The sequence below is a fragment of the Plectrocnemia conspersa genome, unplaced genomic scaffold (genome assembly GCF_051122295.1).
Source record: "Plectrocnemia conspersa isolate PC_06_02 unplaced genomic scaffold, ASM5112229v1 ptg000013l, whole genome shotgun sequence".
NCBI lineage: Eukaryota > Metazoa > Arthropoda > Insecta > Trichoptera > Polycentropodidae > Plectrocnemia > Plectrocnemia conspersa.
Window position 1 is genome coordinate 342,323 of NW_028277177.1, and position 15,475 is coordinate 357,797.

Below are 15,475 nucleotides of genomic sequence, written 5' to 3' on the forward strand. Positions count from 1 at the left end.
TTCTATACTGTTCCTTGACTTCAATTAATTTTATTTTATTGTTAAGTGTAAAATTAAATCGCACTTTCAAAAACTAAAATGTTGGGCATTGTATGCTGCTTTACTTGGATCGGAGCTTGAATGCTACCATGGCCAGTAAACTCATTACAGAAGTTTATGGGGCAGGTCCGACAGTAAACAGATGTCAGTTTTGGTTTCGACGATTCGAATCGGGCAATAGGGATTTAAAAGACAAGCGGTTGGACACATGCATTCTGCTATCGTCGAGCCAAAAACGCGCTCCGTTTTTGTCTCAAATCATAACAGGGAACGAGAAGATGATAGTATACGATAATATGACACGAAAAAAACATGGCTTTCTAATAATCAAGTAAATATATCTTCTAACTCCTAAACTAAGAACGACACTTTGTAAAGTTATTTTGTAGAAGTTTATTATCAACAATTGAAAAGATTAAACGAGAAATTAATAAATAAACGATCGAGTTTAGTCAATCGAAAGCGAGTGATTCCTCTGCACGATAATGTACGTCTTCGCAAGGCAAAAATGCCACGTGATAAAATCTTTGAGATGGTTTAAAGCATTTTGGCGATGGGATGGTGACGGGTGGCAGTTAAACACAGATTGAGCCGCAGTAGTTTTTTATTGACGTTTTTAAAAAGTCCCATGTTTATACGAGTGAATGAGTGCGCGGGCCCGCAACCACGCACGAACGCGCCGAAGGTTGCCAGTCGAGAGAATCCGTCACGCCAGTGTTAAAAGAGTGCCGCTAAGTTTTGACTATAGGGAAATCTAAATAAATATATAAACATGTATATAGGGCTCTACAGCATCCTGCGTATTCGCTAGACATTGCTACTTCGGACTATTTAGATATATTTAAACCGATTTAGATTCATGGAACACACATTAAGATAGAACATAATAGTGTAATAGAGCAATTTCAAAATACAAACTAAGCCAACTCAACTCTCACGGGATAATAAGTGAAAAAATAAGTATAGACAAACGTCTACTATTCAATTTTATACTAAGTAATGCTATAGTTTGTCTGCACTTTACACTATGTTTTAAAAATATGATAGCTATCTTACCAATATTACTGCGGACTATGATATGAAAGTATTGTTCAAAGCGTATTCAAACCGAATTTTGGACAATAAAAGGACGCAAAAAAATTATCATTTCTCAGAAGTCAAAAATTCACGTCAAAAGCAATACAATCGTGTCGGCGCCATTGCAGTGGGAACGTTTGATAATGATCGTTCTCACTTCAATGTGCCGGCACGATTTTATTGCTTTTGACGGGGATTTTTTACTTTTGAGAAATGGTAATTATTTTTTGCGCCCTCCAATATTTGGACCAAAATTTGGTTTCAATACACGTTGATACTCATATATAAAGTCCTTAGTAATACCGGTTAGTGCAAACAAACTATTGAGCAATACGCGTAATGTGATGTACTGTGCTTATTTTCCCCTGACAAGAGGCTCGGTTTTGATTTTCGAGTTAAAACTATAATTAATTTTCTTTAGATCAAGTTAGGCTAGATAAATTCGATTAATAATATTTTTAAAACATAACGTGATATCAAAAGTGACTGTATTTTGTACTTATGCAAGTTCTAAAACTATTTTTAGTATTTCCACTTTCATTAGGTTAGGTTTGGGTTTGAAAAGCAAGTGTACGTTTTGAAACTGGCAAATTGAGTTTTATATACATTTTAGAACAGCATATATCTTTACTAGCGCGTCAGTTAAATTATATTTTCGTTAGTAGAATATAATTTCAATGAAAAATAAATATTTTGTAACATTTATACATTGCATAACGATAAGTACGTAATATATTACTACGTATGAAAAAGTTAAAAGAGTATAATTTTACTAGGACGTGCCAAATTTTTATTTTTTCGCTGTTAAAAATATATAATGAAATGACATATTTTGCAGATATGTATATTCGAGACTGTTTTTATATAGTTGCTTATTAAAGTATAATCTTTAAAATTAGGGACATCATTTTGTATTTTTTTCTTGTTCGTCATGACGTCTGGAAACGTCAAACGCGGTGAAAGCGTAAGGCCGGTTTCACACGTGCCGGATGGATTTGCTCGGCACCGGGCCGGCGCCTTGTAGTGGGGGCGGTGTTGTATGGGCAGTGGCGGGTGAATCCATCCGGCACGTGTGAAACCGGCCTAAGAGAGTTTTCCTTTCGAGATCAGTGTTACCAGAGTGCCGCCTAGTTTTGGCATATTTTAAAAGAGTAAAATGTTTTATGGGTCTAATTTGAACAGAACTCTAATTAGAATTCATTGTCATTTATTTAATTAAAAAAAAGTAATTTGAATTTGAATTTTGTATGATAATATAGTGGAGAAGGTAAATAATAATCTGAAATGAATAATATTTTTTTTAAATGTTATTATTAAAAATATGTTTTTGTTGAAAAATGTTTTTGAGTGCTGGCTAGTTTGGTGGTTCACTCGCGGCGCTTCGGTGTCGCTCGTCGTTCGCCGGCTGTCTCGGATTGTCTATGGCGGCGACGGTTGTCTCTGGTTGCGCTTCGGCTTCCACTTTGGCGCGCGACGGTCGGCGAACGATAATGGCGGACAAAGGCGACGGAGGTAAGTCATCGGCGACCGCTCGACGACCTGACGATCCGGCGACAGATCTGGCGAAGTTTTCCGCTCTCTCCCTCTCCGCTTTGCTTCCGTTCCCGCGGTTTTTGACACCTGCCAACTACCGACCGGCGTCCGATTTTTCTCCAGCATACTCGCATTTGCTCATTTGCTCGTTTTCTGTCTCGCCTTATAGTGTTCTTATTGGAAAACCTCTTCGAAAAGGTGACCACATTTTCAAAATATCAAAAGACATTCAAAATAAAAAAGGTCATTTCGGTCACATTAATTCGGATTCGTAAAAGCGATATTTAATGTACGCTGTCTGTTCAGAAACGTTCGACGACGCCGTCGAGGAGAGGGTCATCAACGAGGAGTACAAAATATGGAAGAAGAACACTCCCTTCTTGTACGATCTGGTGATGACTCACGCTTTAGAATGGCCGTCGCTGACTGCGCAGTGGTTGCCGGACGTCACGAGACCCGAAGGAAAAGATTATTCCGTTCACAGGTACTTGATATATACACCTCGTCTATAAAAAACAATATTAACTCTCCGTTCCGCGTTATTCAGATTAATCTTGGGAACTCACACGTCCGATGAACAAAATCATCTACTGATCGCTAGCGTTCAGCTGCCCAACGAAGACGCTCAGTTCGATGCGAGTCATTACGATAATGAAAAAGGAGGTAATGTTATTCGATTGTCGTATAGCGTTTCAAAATTGCTTATATATAAATCTTTATCGACTTTCAGAATTTGGAGGGTTCGGCTCGGTGTCTGGAAAAATTGACATAGAAATTAAGATTAATCACGAGGGAGAGGTGAATAGAGCTCGATACATGCCGCAAAATCCTTGCGTCATCGCCACTAAGACTCCATCTTCCGACGTCCTAGTATTCGACTACACTAAGCATCCTAGCAAACCCGATCCCAACGGAGATTGTCATCCAGATTTGAGGTATTCCATTTATTTTATTTTTTTTATACATATTTATGTACCTAAAAAGGGTACTATTGGACAACATTTAATTTATAGCGTGCATTCAAATATATAAACTGCGCATTAGTGTAGCAAACGATTGGGTATGGTCAGTACTCGGATAGGTTACCACTTTGAGTTTAAGTAAGATGCGCGTTATTGTAAGCATTTTGTAAAATATATATGAATTAAAAAAATATATAAAAATGAAATTTATATTTTTTGCAAAATATATTTTTAAAAATTACATTTACAATAAAATAATAAAAACAGGCAAAATGAAATTTTTTGTGACTTCTGAAAAAAAATGACCTAGAATTATGAAATTTATTATTATTAATATTATTATTATTAATACTATTATCATTATCATTATCGTCATTATTATTAGACCATGGGAAATTTGCTAGAAAGATTTTTCTGTTAGCACTGATGTAATACATTGATATACGTTGCAGTACCCAATCAAAAAATCACAGTTATAATGAATAATATTTTCAATAAAACCAACAATGTACCTAACGGAATAAAGATATCTTTATTTTGAAGATATACTCCACAGGAAAACGTATTGCGTTCTATGAATTCAAAGAAATATGGGGTAATATAGTAATAAAGGTATGTCAAATTATTGGAAAGATAAAGCAACTCTATTCATTCATTTTCTTTTATTGTCTCCATCCCATCTACTGTAATTGAGAAATACTTCTAAGGGGAAAAAATGCGAATAACACACTGCCTTGTATTTGTCTAATTTATGACTTCCACAGCTAATAAAAAATATGACCCTTTTTTTATTTGAAACGAAATGCTGAAGGAGTCCAGAGTATAATGACAAATTTAATCAATACGATAATAAATATTTCTGAATTCCCACACCCCTGCAGGAGCGCGTGTAAAGTGGTTGAAGTATCTAAAGTAACCTTATTTGTAAACACAAAAATGTTTCTATTGTACAATCAACATTTTTTTTACTTTCACACTTTAGTTTTGTACCAATTATAAAATTCTTCACTTCCAGAGGCAGATGAATCAATTTAAATCGTATTACAATGCCTAATCAATGTTTACACACTTAATACTTTAAAAAAATTAAATTATAATAACAACCTTTATTTCTTATATATTCATCAAATCTATCTTCTGATTCTCCCATTAGATTGATTTGATTTATTTCGCTGTATTATCCAGCGAGAATAAATAAAAGAAAACCTCGTTCGAAATTCCTTACTTTATAAAAAAGGCTTTTACCATTTCCAACAGCATATAACAAAAAAGAAAAGTGACAATCTTTCCCTAAAAGTATATTCATATTGTATTATTACACGATTTGTGGATTTAAGACTCTTGTTGGTACTTCCTACTTTTTTACTTTAGTTCCTGGCGAAGCAGTTTCATTCCAATTCATGATTTTATTGTACCATTCTTCTTGAAAGTACTTCAGGAATATGGGTTCTGGCTTCCACTTCTTCACGAAAAGCTTTTAAGCTATTGAAAATACGTTTTCTATAACTTACATTTATTATTGTGTTCCAAATAAATGTTCTCTGCCAATTTCGTTATCTAATTTTATTTAAGTTAAAAAATAAAATTTAAATTTTTTATTGTGTGCTTGCAACCCGTTTTGCTTCGTTTTTGACTCCCGATTCCCGCTGTAATTCTGTCAGAAATGTCTAGATAGCGGTCAATATGTAAAAAATAATATGGTATACATTTGAAATCTCTTTTTTGTTCTAAACTAAATCTTCAGCGTGGGGCACATACCTACGTAAAACATATATATGGCGTTTAAAAGTTAGATAAATTGTCCTCCCTAAAGAGTATTTTCGTTTATTGATTCAAAAGTTGATGACGTTGATTTCTCTATTTGTAGCGTGTTCGTTTTAAATTCTCTGAATCCATGCTGACCCCCATTGTTAGTAGCCCTATTATTAACTCTGCTGTAGAATGATGATCCATTTAAATTGCAGTGGAACGCGGTAAGTTGTGAAGACATGAACACATTTGCGATTTGAGGAACGTTTAACCCTTTGCACTCGTAATCGTTTTCGTACTAGGTATGTCGCCAGCTCGGGAAAAATGAAAAATGTTAAATTATTTTTTTAAATTAAAATTATATATATAGAGCATAAATATAAATAAACTAATACCAAAAACGAAGAAATTAGAACAAATAATTACATTTTAATTTTTTTTGGTTCTCTCAAGTACCATTGGTTGACAATCCATAACAATAAATAAACACAATATGGCGACCACCCATTTTAAAATATTTATGGGACCAAAAAATGTTTTAACCATAAATAAGTAAATATACACAAATAACAAAGACATGCCGCTTAGTTATAGATAAACGTATCTACCTGCGAACGAAGAAAGCTTACATCGCTTGCACAAGGTATATCTAGGTTTTTTATAAACTGATGTTAAGTATATTTTTAAAAGTAAAATACGTCCCGTCGAAGGTCAAATGAAAATTTTATATATTTCTTAATTAAAAATAGACAAAACTTTAGCTTTTCAGTAGCTTTATTGTACATATTTGTTTGTGATTTTATATATTCGAACTAATAGCTTAAATAGCATATTTTTATATAAAAATAAAAAAAGTGATGCACAAAAAAGGGCACTACGTTTAATAATATGTGGGATGTTGATTTATTATAAATTAAGGAAACAAATATGGGAAAATATTATTTTTTAATTTTTCGTAAATCCCCAAGTTTTATTAGTATACCAACTCATCAGTGTAAAACAATTGAAAATAATCAATAGGTTGTATACAGTTTGCGGGAAGTTGGGACCCAGGACATTTATCACTTGGTGGAAATATTGCTATTTTTAAGGTACATTGTCATTACTAGTTATTATTCTCCAATTTTCTGATGTGGTGCGATTTGTTTGAGGTATCGTTTCTTTCGCTATTATTTCAATTGCCTGTATTCCATCTTCGATTCAAGGTAACATGCCTAATTTTGACATTACTTTCTTTACTATCATCATTGGAAGATGAAAAATCAAACACAAAATCCTCCCCATCACATATCATTACAAAACATATTTTCATTACAATCACTATATTCAGCGATAGCACTGTTTTTTAACAATACAATTTAAAAAAATAATTTCACAACAAAATTTAAAAAAATGCAAAAATAAGTAATTAAAACAAAATTATTAATCACTATAGTCTTACTTAGACACAAATTATGTACACCCGAGACTGTCGAAAACCCAATAGGCAATTAAAACGTCACCGACGCGTGTATACCGAAGGACGATCGCCAACCATTGCCTTCGGAGAAATCTACGGCACATCTGCATTTAAATTTAGTCATCAAGAAAACTCCGACTTATCACGATAAATGAGCTCTCCCCGGCTTGATTCATGTAAAAATGATATTTTTTTTATAAGATATGCTTCTTGAAACTCTTGTCTACAACACTGCAAAAACGTTATTCAAAACATGCACAGGAAATACCAAAAAATCGACGTTATATTTCATTAATTGAAATGGTGCGCCTGACGCACCCTACGAGTAATATAGAGCCAAGCGATGGTGCGTCTCACGCACCTTACGAGCAGAAAGGGTTAATATGTTTATTTTCAGAATCCTTCGATAAATACTACTCTCATTGTCAATTTGATGTAATTGGCTGTTGAAACTAATTTAATTATATACATTTTTGCAATTATAGATTGCGCGGACACCAAAAAGAAGGGTATGGCTTATCGTGGAATCCGAATCTAAACGGATATCTCTTATCGGCGAGGTAATATTATTGTAACTTTTATATTATACTCTGGCGATTCTAACTTTATCGTATTGTTATAGCGATGATCACACCATATGTTTGTGGGACATAAACGCCACTCCCAGAGACAATCGAGTCATCGACGCCAAATCCGTGTTCACCGGACACACGGCCGTCGTCGAAGACGTCGCTTGGCACTTGTTGCACGAATCGCTGTTCGGCTCGGTCGCCGACGACCAGAAGCTCATGATCTGGGACACCAGATGTAACAACACAACCAAACCTTCGCACACTGTGGACGCCCACACGGCCGAAGTCAACTGCCTTAGCTTTAATCCTTACTCTGAATTTATACTGGCGACCGGTAGCGCCGATAAGACTGTGAGCGTGCGATTCGATCTAATCTTATACAAATTGAGTGTAAACTGACATTTTCGTTTTAAATTTCAGGTCGCTCTTTGGGATCTGCGTAACCTGAAGCTCAAACTCCACTCGTTCGAATCGCACAAGGACGAAATCTTCCAAGTTCAGTGGTCTCCGCATAACGAGACCATCTTGGCTTCCAGCGGCACCGATCGTCGCCTGCACGTCTGGGATCTCTCAAAGATCGGCGAGGAGCAGACAATGGAAGACTCCGAAGACGGACCTCCCGAGCTGCTCTTCATTCACGGAGGTCACACGGCGAAGATCTCAGACTTTTCGTGGAATCCTAACGAGCCGTGGGTCATCTGTTCCGTCTCCGAAGATAACATCATGCAGGTAAAGTATATTTTAATTTATTTTCACTGCTGTTACGAGAAGATGATGTAAGTTTATAAATTATCTGTAATTTTGCAAACATCGTTCGACTACACAAAGATTACAATTTTTGTATTCCATTCTATAGAATAATATTAATCTTTTTATTGGCATATGACGATATATCAATATTACGGGGTTAGTTATTCCTTTGAATAGAGCAGGGCTCGGCAACCTATGACCGTGGGTCACCAAGTGACCTTGATGATTTGAAGTGACCCATTTCAGTTCTGCAAATATCATTTTTTTAACGTGTTACGATGCCACGACTAGACCACATATATGATTGTTAGGACCAAAAATATTCACTGACCCGAATAGTCTTTTTAATAGTCACATTTTAATTATTTTGACCCGCAGCCAAAAAAAGTTGCCGAGGCCTGGAATAGAGTGACAAAACTCAACACATTGTTTGTGGGTATAATTGCTTACCATATTTGGCCCGGTGTGGGCATAAATCGGGGTGTTGCTCGGAATTATTCGCATGCAAAAAAAATGGTCATAATAAAATTTTAAATTCCAAACTCATTATATACTATGTTTTTAAACTAAAGATCCATTGACAAACCATTTATATAGTCAAGTAAAACTAATATAACGCGACAAGTGTGATAAAAAAATCCTTTTCGCCAACCCCATGTTAATGAACCATCCCTATGCACGTATTAAAAAATTGCTGTACAAAAGTAGCTCATTAAAAATCTGGCATAAATATAATCTGTTTCAAGGTTTATGACCATGTGAAATAAAATAATAGTTATTGTTTGACAAAAAAATTATCACAAACTATAGTAGACCCACCCCCCAATAACACTCCCCCTATTAGAACTATCACCTGAAAAAAATCTACGATCATACCCCAACAACTAGCTCCCTATTAATTTCCGAAATACTATCTTCAATGATTTTTTTAATATTTATTGCAACAAAATTTTCTGTAATATATTATGAATATGTATAGCTTTTTACAGACAAATACTTGAATACGGAACATTTAACTGTCCCGACAACCTTAATCTGAACAGTGAGACAATATGTTGGAAATGATGTATCCCGTAAATACGGACGTTTGGTCACTTATATAAGAACATGCAGCCGTATGCACTCACTCACATCTGTTACTTAAAAATACAAACTTATCTCAGCTATCGTTAGTTTCTTTTCTAATGAAGTCTTTATTTTTAGATATTATTGATTTTATTTTTGAAAATTGCGAAAAAAATTATTAAATCTATTAGCAAAAAATTAATTATAGCAGTCAGTATCTCTACAAATCAGAAAAAGAAAACTTACTACATATTGATTGATGTTTGATATTTTTTAGGTTTGGAAAATGGCCGGAAATATCTTTCGTCCTAGACTCTCTCAACTGCGTTTTATTAGACTCATTTTGGTTATTCGTAATATGTTTTGCTATCTCAGATCTCCACTAACTTGCACCGTTTGGATATGTACATACTTCTTTTTATTTAAAATATAAGAGATAGTTTTCCCGTTGCCCTGAAGCTCTCCTCGGACTCGTACTTGGCTTATTCGTTTTGTACCATACTCACCGATGTTTCGCTTATGTTTCAGGTTTGGCAAATGGCCGAAAATATCTACAACGACGAAGAACCAGAAACGCCGGCGTCCGAGCTGGAGTCCGTCAACGTGAACCACGGTTGATCTCGCCCGTCGCCGATCAAACACCGACAAATGTACATACCAAAATTTTAAACATATATATCAATTTTTGTTCGTTTATGTGAATAAGTTGCATTCCATTTCATATTCTGACCGTTTAATTGAATAAAAAGCACTTTGTCAATTGTAAACGTTTATAAAAGATACCAACATTATTGATTGAACGTAGTACTTGTTAATTTTATTTTTTTAAAACACTAAAGTGTGATAAATGCGTATATATTTTTATCCGAATGTCTCTGTAACTGTATCGAAATAAATAAAAATTAAGAACGTAATAATTAAACTGTCGTTTTAAATCTTCAAGCTTTCGTCGAAGCGCTTCCTTAAATTCTGCCAGCATTCGTAATAGTCCGGATCGAGCTTTTGCGATGTTTCTTCTCCCCATTTCGTCAGAGCCATGCTGAGAGAGCTCTCGAACATAAATGACTAGAAATAAAACATTATTATCAAAACTGCTCTAAGATGAAACGATTCTCTAGGCTTTCCGAACGCTACCTGTGTTCCTTCGGCTATCTTTTGCGGAATCAATTTTGCGCTAGAAGCCGATTCGAAACATTCGGCATCGGGTCCGTGAGGAGTCATCATGGAATGTAACGAAGCTCCACCGGGAAGAAATCCACCCTCTTTAGCCTCGTAACTTCCCAATATTAGTCCCATGAATTCGCTCATACAATTTCCTACGTTAACAAATAGCTTACATATGAGATGACGAATCTAACTAAGCGATGTCGAATATATTTCTATTCTGAAATTATTTTAAAACATACTGTGATAATATGGCGGTCTAAATGTGTTCTCCGTGACGGACCATCTCGGCGGGAATATTACGAAATCAGCGATGGCGACTCCCGGTTTCGTCGAAGGGCACGTTAGAACCGTGAAGATGGACGGATCCTATTAACAAGATATATTAGTCGAGTTCGTAAAACTGTTTTAAAAAAATAACTCACGCAATGATCGAAAGCCACGGAGTTGATGACCATGAACTTGCTCAAGTCATATTTGTACGGCACGTAGTTGCCGTGCCACGCTACGACATCGAACGGCGAATGGTTTTGCTTCGCTGTGAACAATGCTCCTTGATACTTGTCGATGATCTTGAATCCTGAAGATGACAATTGAGTTTTCTATGTCTATTTAACGATGCCAAAATTTTCAACTTCATAAATTAATTTTATCCTAAATATTCAAGAACCACTTAAAAATATGCAAAAAGTTTTTGGGATGTATAAAATATAATAATTGGCAATGTAGATAAAATAGGTAACTTTTATTACGCCATATTCGTATATTATTTAGCTAATTCTTGAACCCGTTATTTCTGGGAAGCTTGAAAATAAATTTTGGTGGTATTGTCATTTGAAATGGGAAATTGTGGCTTTTATTTTTTAAACTTAAAGTATAATATTTAAATGATGTCTTTTTTAAACACGTTACTTTCATTAAATATAGTTATTTTTTGTTATAGACTGCTATATAACTTGCTTTCATATCCAGTTTTGTCCGCATTTTCTTCTCAGCTATAAACTTGACTCTGGGCAATGTATTTTGTTTAATTATATATATTTTCTGTGATATTACGACGTAAAACTGATCCCGAGAGAAGCATTCGTCTATCGATTCAATTTCTGTAACATCGAGCGACTGTCCTTGTGATTTATTTATTGTTATTGTGAAGGCAAGGCGCATTTAGAATTGCACTGTAGTTTTAGAGAAAATATTAAAAAATTTCTGCTAAGAAAAATAAAATTTTTGTTTTTATAAAATTATGCAGTGTTTTAAAAATATTTTTTTTTCACATATTCATCGGATTTCCTATACATTATTATAATTAAATTCATTCAAAAACTGTTTCATGCCATTGTCATACAACAGCGATCTTTGTTAGTATTTATTTCATATATAATGACGATCAATGTGTCATTGTTTAGCATCCAAAGGGTAAAGTATATTGCTTAATCCTAATATATTTGTTGAAGTAAAAAATAGAAGAATTTAAAAAATGTTTTTTTTTTTAATAAATACAGTAATACCTTCCACTTCTTTATCTTCATAATGTGCAGTTGGCGTCAGAAAATCTCTGGGATTCGCCAAACCATTAGCTCCAATTGGACCCAAATCCGGCAACTTGAAATGACCGTCGAACACTTCCAATATGTAACCCCTTAAAATTCATATCACAATAGAGACATTCATATGCAATTATCATAATTTAAAACATACCTAGATGGACCGTCTACTTCCACCGCAAACCTCATTCCCGACTGTACAACGCATATTTCATTCGGAGCTACAACCATTTTGCCAAATTCTGTGGTTACTTTGAGTGTTCCTTCTTGAGGCACTGATAACAATTTAAAACGTTATAATTATACACGAATTACAGCAACATCAAAATAATATTTATTATAAAACCTATGAGAAAGTCTCCATCGCTGTTATAAAAAGCAGAATCTTTCATACTGACGTTGCAAGCGTATATGTGTATTGCTATTCCGTGTCTTGTCCGAGGGTCTCCCGCTCCACAGATGGTATGAATTCCAGCCACAAAGTCGACGTTTTCGCCCGTCGGTAAGTCAAACGGCTTCCATCTCAACTGAAGAGTGCAAACATATTTAATCAGAACACATTCGCTAAAGTTAAATCTAACGTTATACTTGCTTGATTGGGATTCGGATGTTGTGCGTTCCAGTCGTGCGTGAGGTTTGTTTTAGTATCATATTTGACAAACGGGGTGTGAACTGCAGATGGACGGATTCTAAAATTAAAAAGTATATTTATAATGATAATGTTAAAGAGGTTGTAGATAATTTAAATAATGAATTTGGTGTAATAGAAATATATAGATAAAAAATAAAATTTTAATTATATATTAAAAAAAATTAGTAGAAAATTAGGTATATTTTCTAGGATGAGAAATATGTTAGTATAAATACAAAAAAAATCTACAACAGTATTATATTGCGCCACTTTAATTATTGTACAACAATAATATATATGCTTAATAAATTAAATAAAACGATGTTGCAAAAATTACAAAATAGGGCAATGAGAGTAGTTTTAAATAAACATATATTTACTAGTTGTAGAAGTATGATTTAAAGATTGAAATGATGCATATTCAAGAAATATTGAAGATGAATGTTTTAGTATTTATATTTATATAAGTTAGAAAATAATATGTTACCAGAGTATTTTAATAAGTATTTAATAATGAATAAAGATGTACATAGATTTAATATTAGAAATGAATATAATTTAAGAGTAGTTCGGTATAAGAAAATGAGTACGGCCAGGGGAATATTATACGGAGGTGTGAATTTATATAATAATATTCTTAGGACAATCAGCAAAAATAAAAATATGGGTTTTCTCAATGGAATAAAGAAACACCTTTGTGTATTAAGAAATAAATTATAATAATAAAGTGTTTATTTATACATAATATAAATAAATTAAATAAATAAATAATAATTAGATGAGTTACATATTTATATGTTTATACAATAAAATAACGTTGTAAAAAAATATTTATACTCAAACATGTTTTTAATAAATTTAATAGCGGGCGACGCTCTAAAAGAGCACTGAAACACTCCATTCCAGCCTGCGGTAGAGTGACGTCGATCCTTCATGTCAGCTTTGGAAACAACGTCACTTTTGATACTCGATTACATTTGACTGAACTGTCTGAGTGGAATCGCTTTGTATTTCAATTTACAACCAGTAGCTTTTTTCAGAGAGGGGGGGGGGGGATATTTTTACGCCTTCCTATTGACCAAAATTCGGTTCGAATACACTTTAACCAATACTCTTATATCAGAAGTCAGTAGTAATATCAGTAGAAATAGCTTCTCATATTTTTAAAACGAAGTGCAGATGAACTTTATCATGAAAAAAAGTAATTTATGGTAATTATGGACCTAATGAGATTTGTTTTATAAAATGAACAGCAAATGGACGTTTCGCAACTGTCAAATTGACATTCATAACATATAATTTCACTAGCTCCTATAAGTAAAATTATATTTTCGCTAATAGAAATATATATATCTACTGGTGAAATTGTATTTTGACCTCATTGATGAAAATATAACTTCACTGAAAAATATACATGCATATAAATAAATGATTATAAGCATGTAAATATATTTATTACTACATATGGAAAAATTTATATCATATAATTTAACTAGCACCTGAAAGATAAATTATATATTCACTGGTAAAAATATATATCTACCGGTGAAAATGTATTTTGATATTATTTCACTGAGTTAACCTAAAGAATCTGATTTAGAATCAGGAACGTCATTTCAGTTTTTTTCAGGGAGGGGGGGGGGGCAACAGTTTGTCAATCAGTGGTCGTTTATTTAATAATTTAATTTCATTAAGATTCATAGTATTTCATTAATTGCCATATATTTTTCCGGCTTAAGATATCGCAAATAATAATACCTGTACAACCAGGAACGTCTGTTGTCGCTCCTCGGCGCAGTGAAAGCGGATCCAGAAAGTTGCTCGGCATAGAGTCCGTAGGGTGGTTTCTGAGGGCTGTTTCGACCCTCGGGCAACGCGCCTGGCTTTCGCTCGTCCTCGCTGGAAAACTCCGAACCGAAACCGCTCAGATACTAAAAATAGGAATGAATCGAAATACTAATTTGCTCTTAGGGTGGCGGAAGCGATTAAAACGAAAGAGAGACGATACCCTCGGTTTTACACCCCTGCTCTAATTATTATAATTGCGTCGTCGGAGTTTTGAGAGCGCCGGGTCGAGAGATATTAGCGAAGTTTCAGGGAGTACCGTCAGTTGGCAGTTGAGTATCGAGTGTCGGTTAAAACGTTAATTGGAACGGAATTTAAAGTGAAATTTGCCACGTTTTCCGAGAAAATGGCGAGTTCAATGTCAAAGGTCTTTAGATTGATTTTGGGCGCTTAGTAACAATATTAAGTCAATATGAATACGAAATATTTGAATCAGTCTGTTGAATATATCGGACTTGTTCGCCATTTAATACTTTGTTTCTGAAATCTATTATGTAAAATCAAATCAACATTTTTCTAAAAAAAATATGAGTAAAATTACGTGCTTTTTTAAGATATTTTTAATTTTTTACTTATGAATGTTATATTGTTTTCCGTGACAATATATTACATGGAAATTAAAATGTTTTCATCAAACTCGTTTAGCACGATCTTAATAATCATAAATCAACAATAATTAATGGAAAGAAACAATGAACATTGCTAACAAATATTAAGTTTACAACTCATTAGGAAGGAACGAGGTATTTAGTGGAACTTATAAGTTTTGGCGCATTTAACTTTGCAGAGTCGAGATTTAATTAAGGCAGATGCGAATTTCGGTCATGATTTATGTGGACTTAGAGTAATACCTTTATTTGGTCCATATTTCACAGAGAGTGTGTGTATGTAGGCAATGCGGATAAATGCGGTGTTTACGAGAGACTGTCCGGCTTGGCGACAAGTTTCAGATAAATATTTGCGTCTCGAGAGTCGTTTAATATATGCATTTATCTCGTTTGGAATGGTAATAAACAGAAAAAGGTAAACAAGCGAGGCGATCGTAGCACGCAGTGTGTTTTATAATAGATTATTTTTGAGGTTTG

At 34.1% G+C, this 15,475-nt stretch overlaps 2 protein-coding genes across 2 annotated transcripts; one reads left to right on the top strand and one right to left on the bottom strand.

Annotated features, from left to right (window-relative positions):
* Window positions 1-2,519: 2,519 nt before the first annotated feature.
* On the top strand, window positions 2,520-10,128 carry Caf1-55 (chromatin assembly factor 1 p55 subunit). Its single transcript, XM_088202801.1, has 8 exons — window positions 2,520-2,628; window positions 2,956-3,133; window positions 3,197-3,312; window positions 3,380-3,584; window positions 7,305-7,379; window positions 7,442-7,742; window positions 7,812-8,120; window positions 9,735-10,128. Exons 1-8 carry the CDS (start codon window positions 2,538-2,540, stop codon window positions 9,822-9,824), a joined length of 1,365 nt encoding a protein of 454 aa, XP_088058927.1. The 5' UTR covers window positions 2,520-2,537; the 3' UTR covers window positions 9,825-10,128.
* hgo (homogentisate 1,2-dioxygenase) lies at window positions 9,959-15,342 on the bottom strand. The gene is made up of 10 exons (XM_088202802.1): window positions 15,242-15,342; window positions 14,304-14,476; window positions 12,507-12,603; window positions 12,261-12,441; window positions 12,069-12,189; window positions 11,879-12,009; window positions 10,796-10,950; window positions 10,613-10,739; window positions 10,341-10,522; window positions 9,959-10,271 (listed from the first exon to the last, which is right to left on the bottom strand). Exons 1-10 carry the CDS (start codon window positions 15,254-15,256, stop codon window positions 10,137-10,139), a joined length of 1,317 nt encoding a protein of 438 aa, XP_088058928.1. The 5' UTR covers window positions 15,257-15,342; the 3' UTR covers window positions 9,959-10,136.
* Window positions 15,343-15,475: the final 133 nt, after the last annotated feature.

What these genes read in the sequence shown, in the direction of transcription:
- Caf1-55 (XM_088202801.1), top strand. Translation starts at nt 2,538, where the DNA reads ATGGCGGCGACGGTTGTCTCTGGTTGCGCTTCGGCTTCCACTTTGGCG. An exon ending in CCGGTAGCGCCGATAAGACT is followed by an intron (nt 7,743 to 7,811) that starts GTGAGCGTGCGA and finishes TTTAAATTTCAG; the next exon opens with GTCGCTCTTTGGGATCTGCG. An exon ending in CCGAAGATAACATCATGCAG is followed by an intron (nt 8,121 to 9,734) that starts GTAAAGTATATT and finishes CTTATGTTTCAG; the next exon opens with GTTTGGCAAATGGCCGAAAA.
- hgo (XM_088202802.1), bottom strand. An exon ending in GAAGTAGACGGTCCATCTAG is followed by an intron (nt 12,010 to 12,068) that starts GTATGTTTTAAA and finishes ATGAATTTTAAG; the next exon opens with GGGTTACATATTGGAAGTGT. An exon ending in TAGACCGCCATATTATCACA is followed by an intron (nt 10,523 to 10,612) that starts GTATGTTTTAAA and finishes TTGTTAACGTAG; the next exon opens with GAAATTGTATGAGCGAATTC.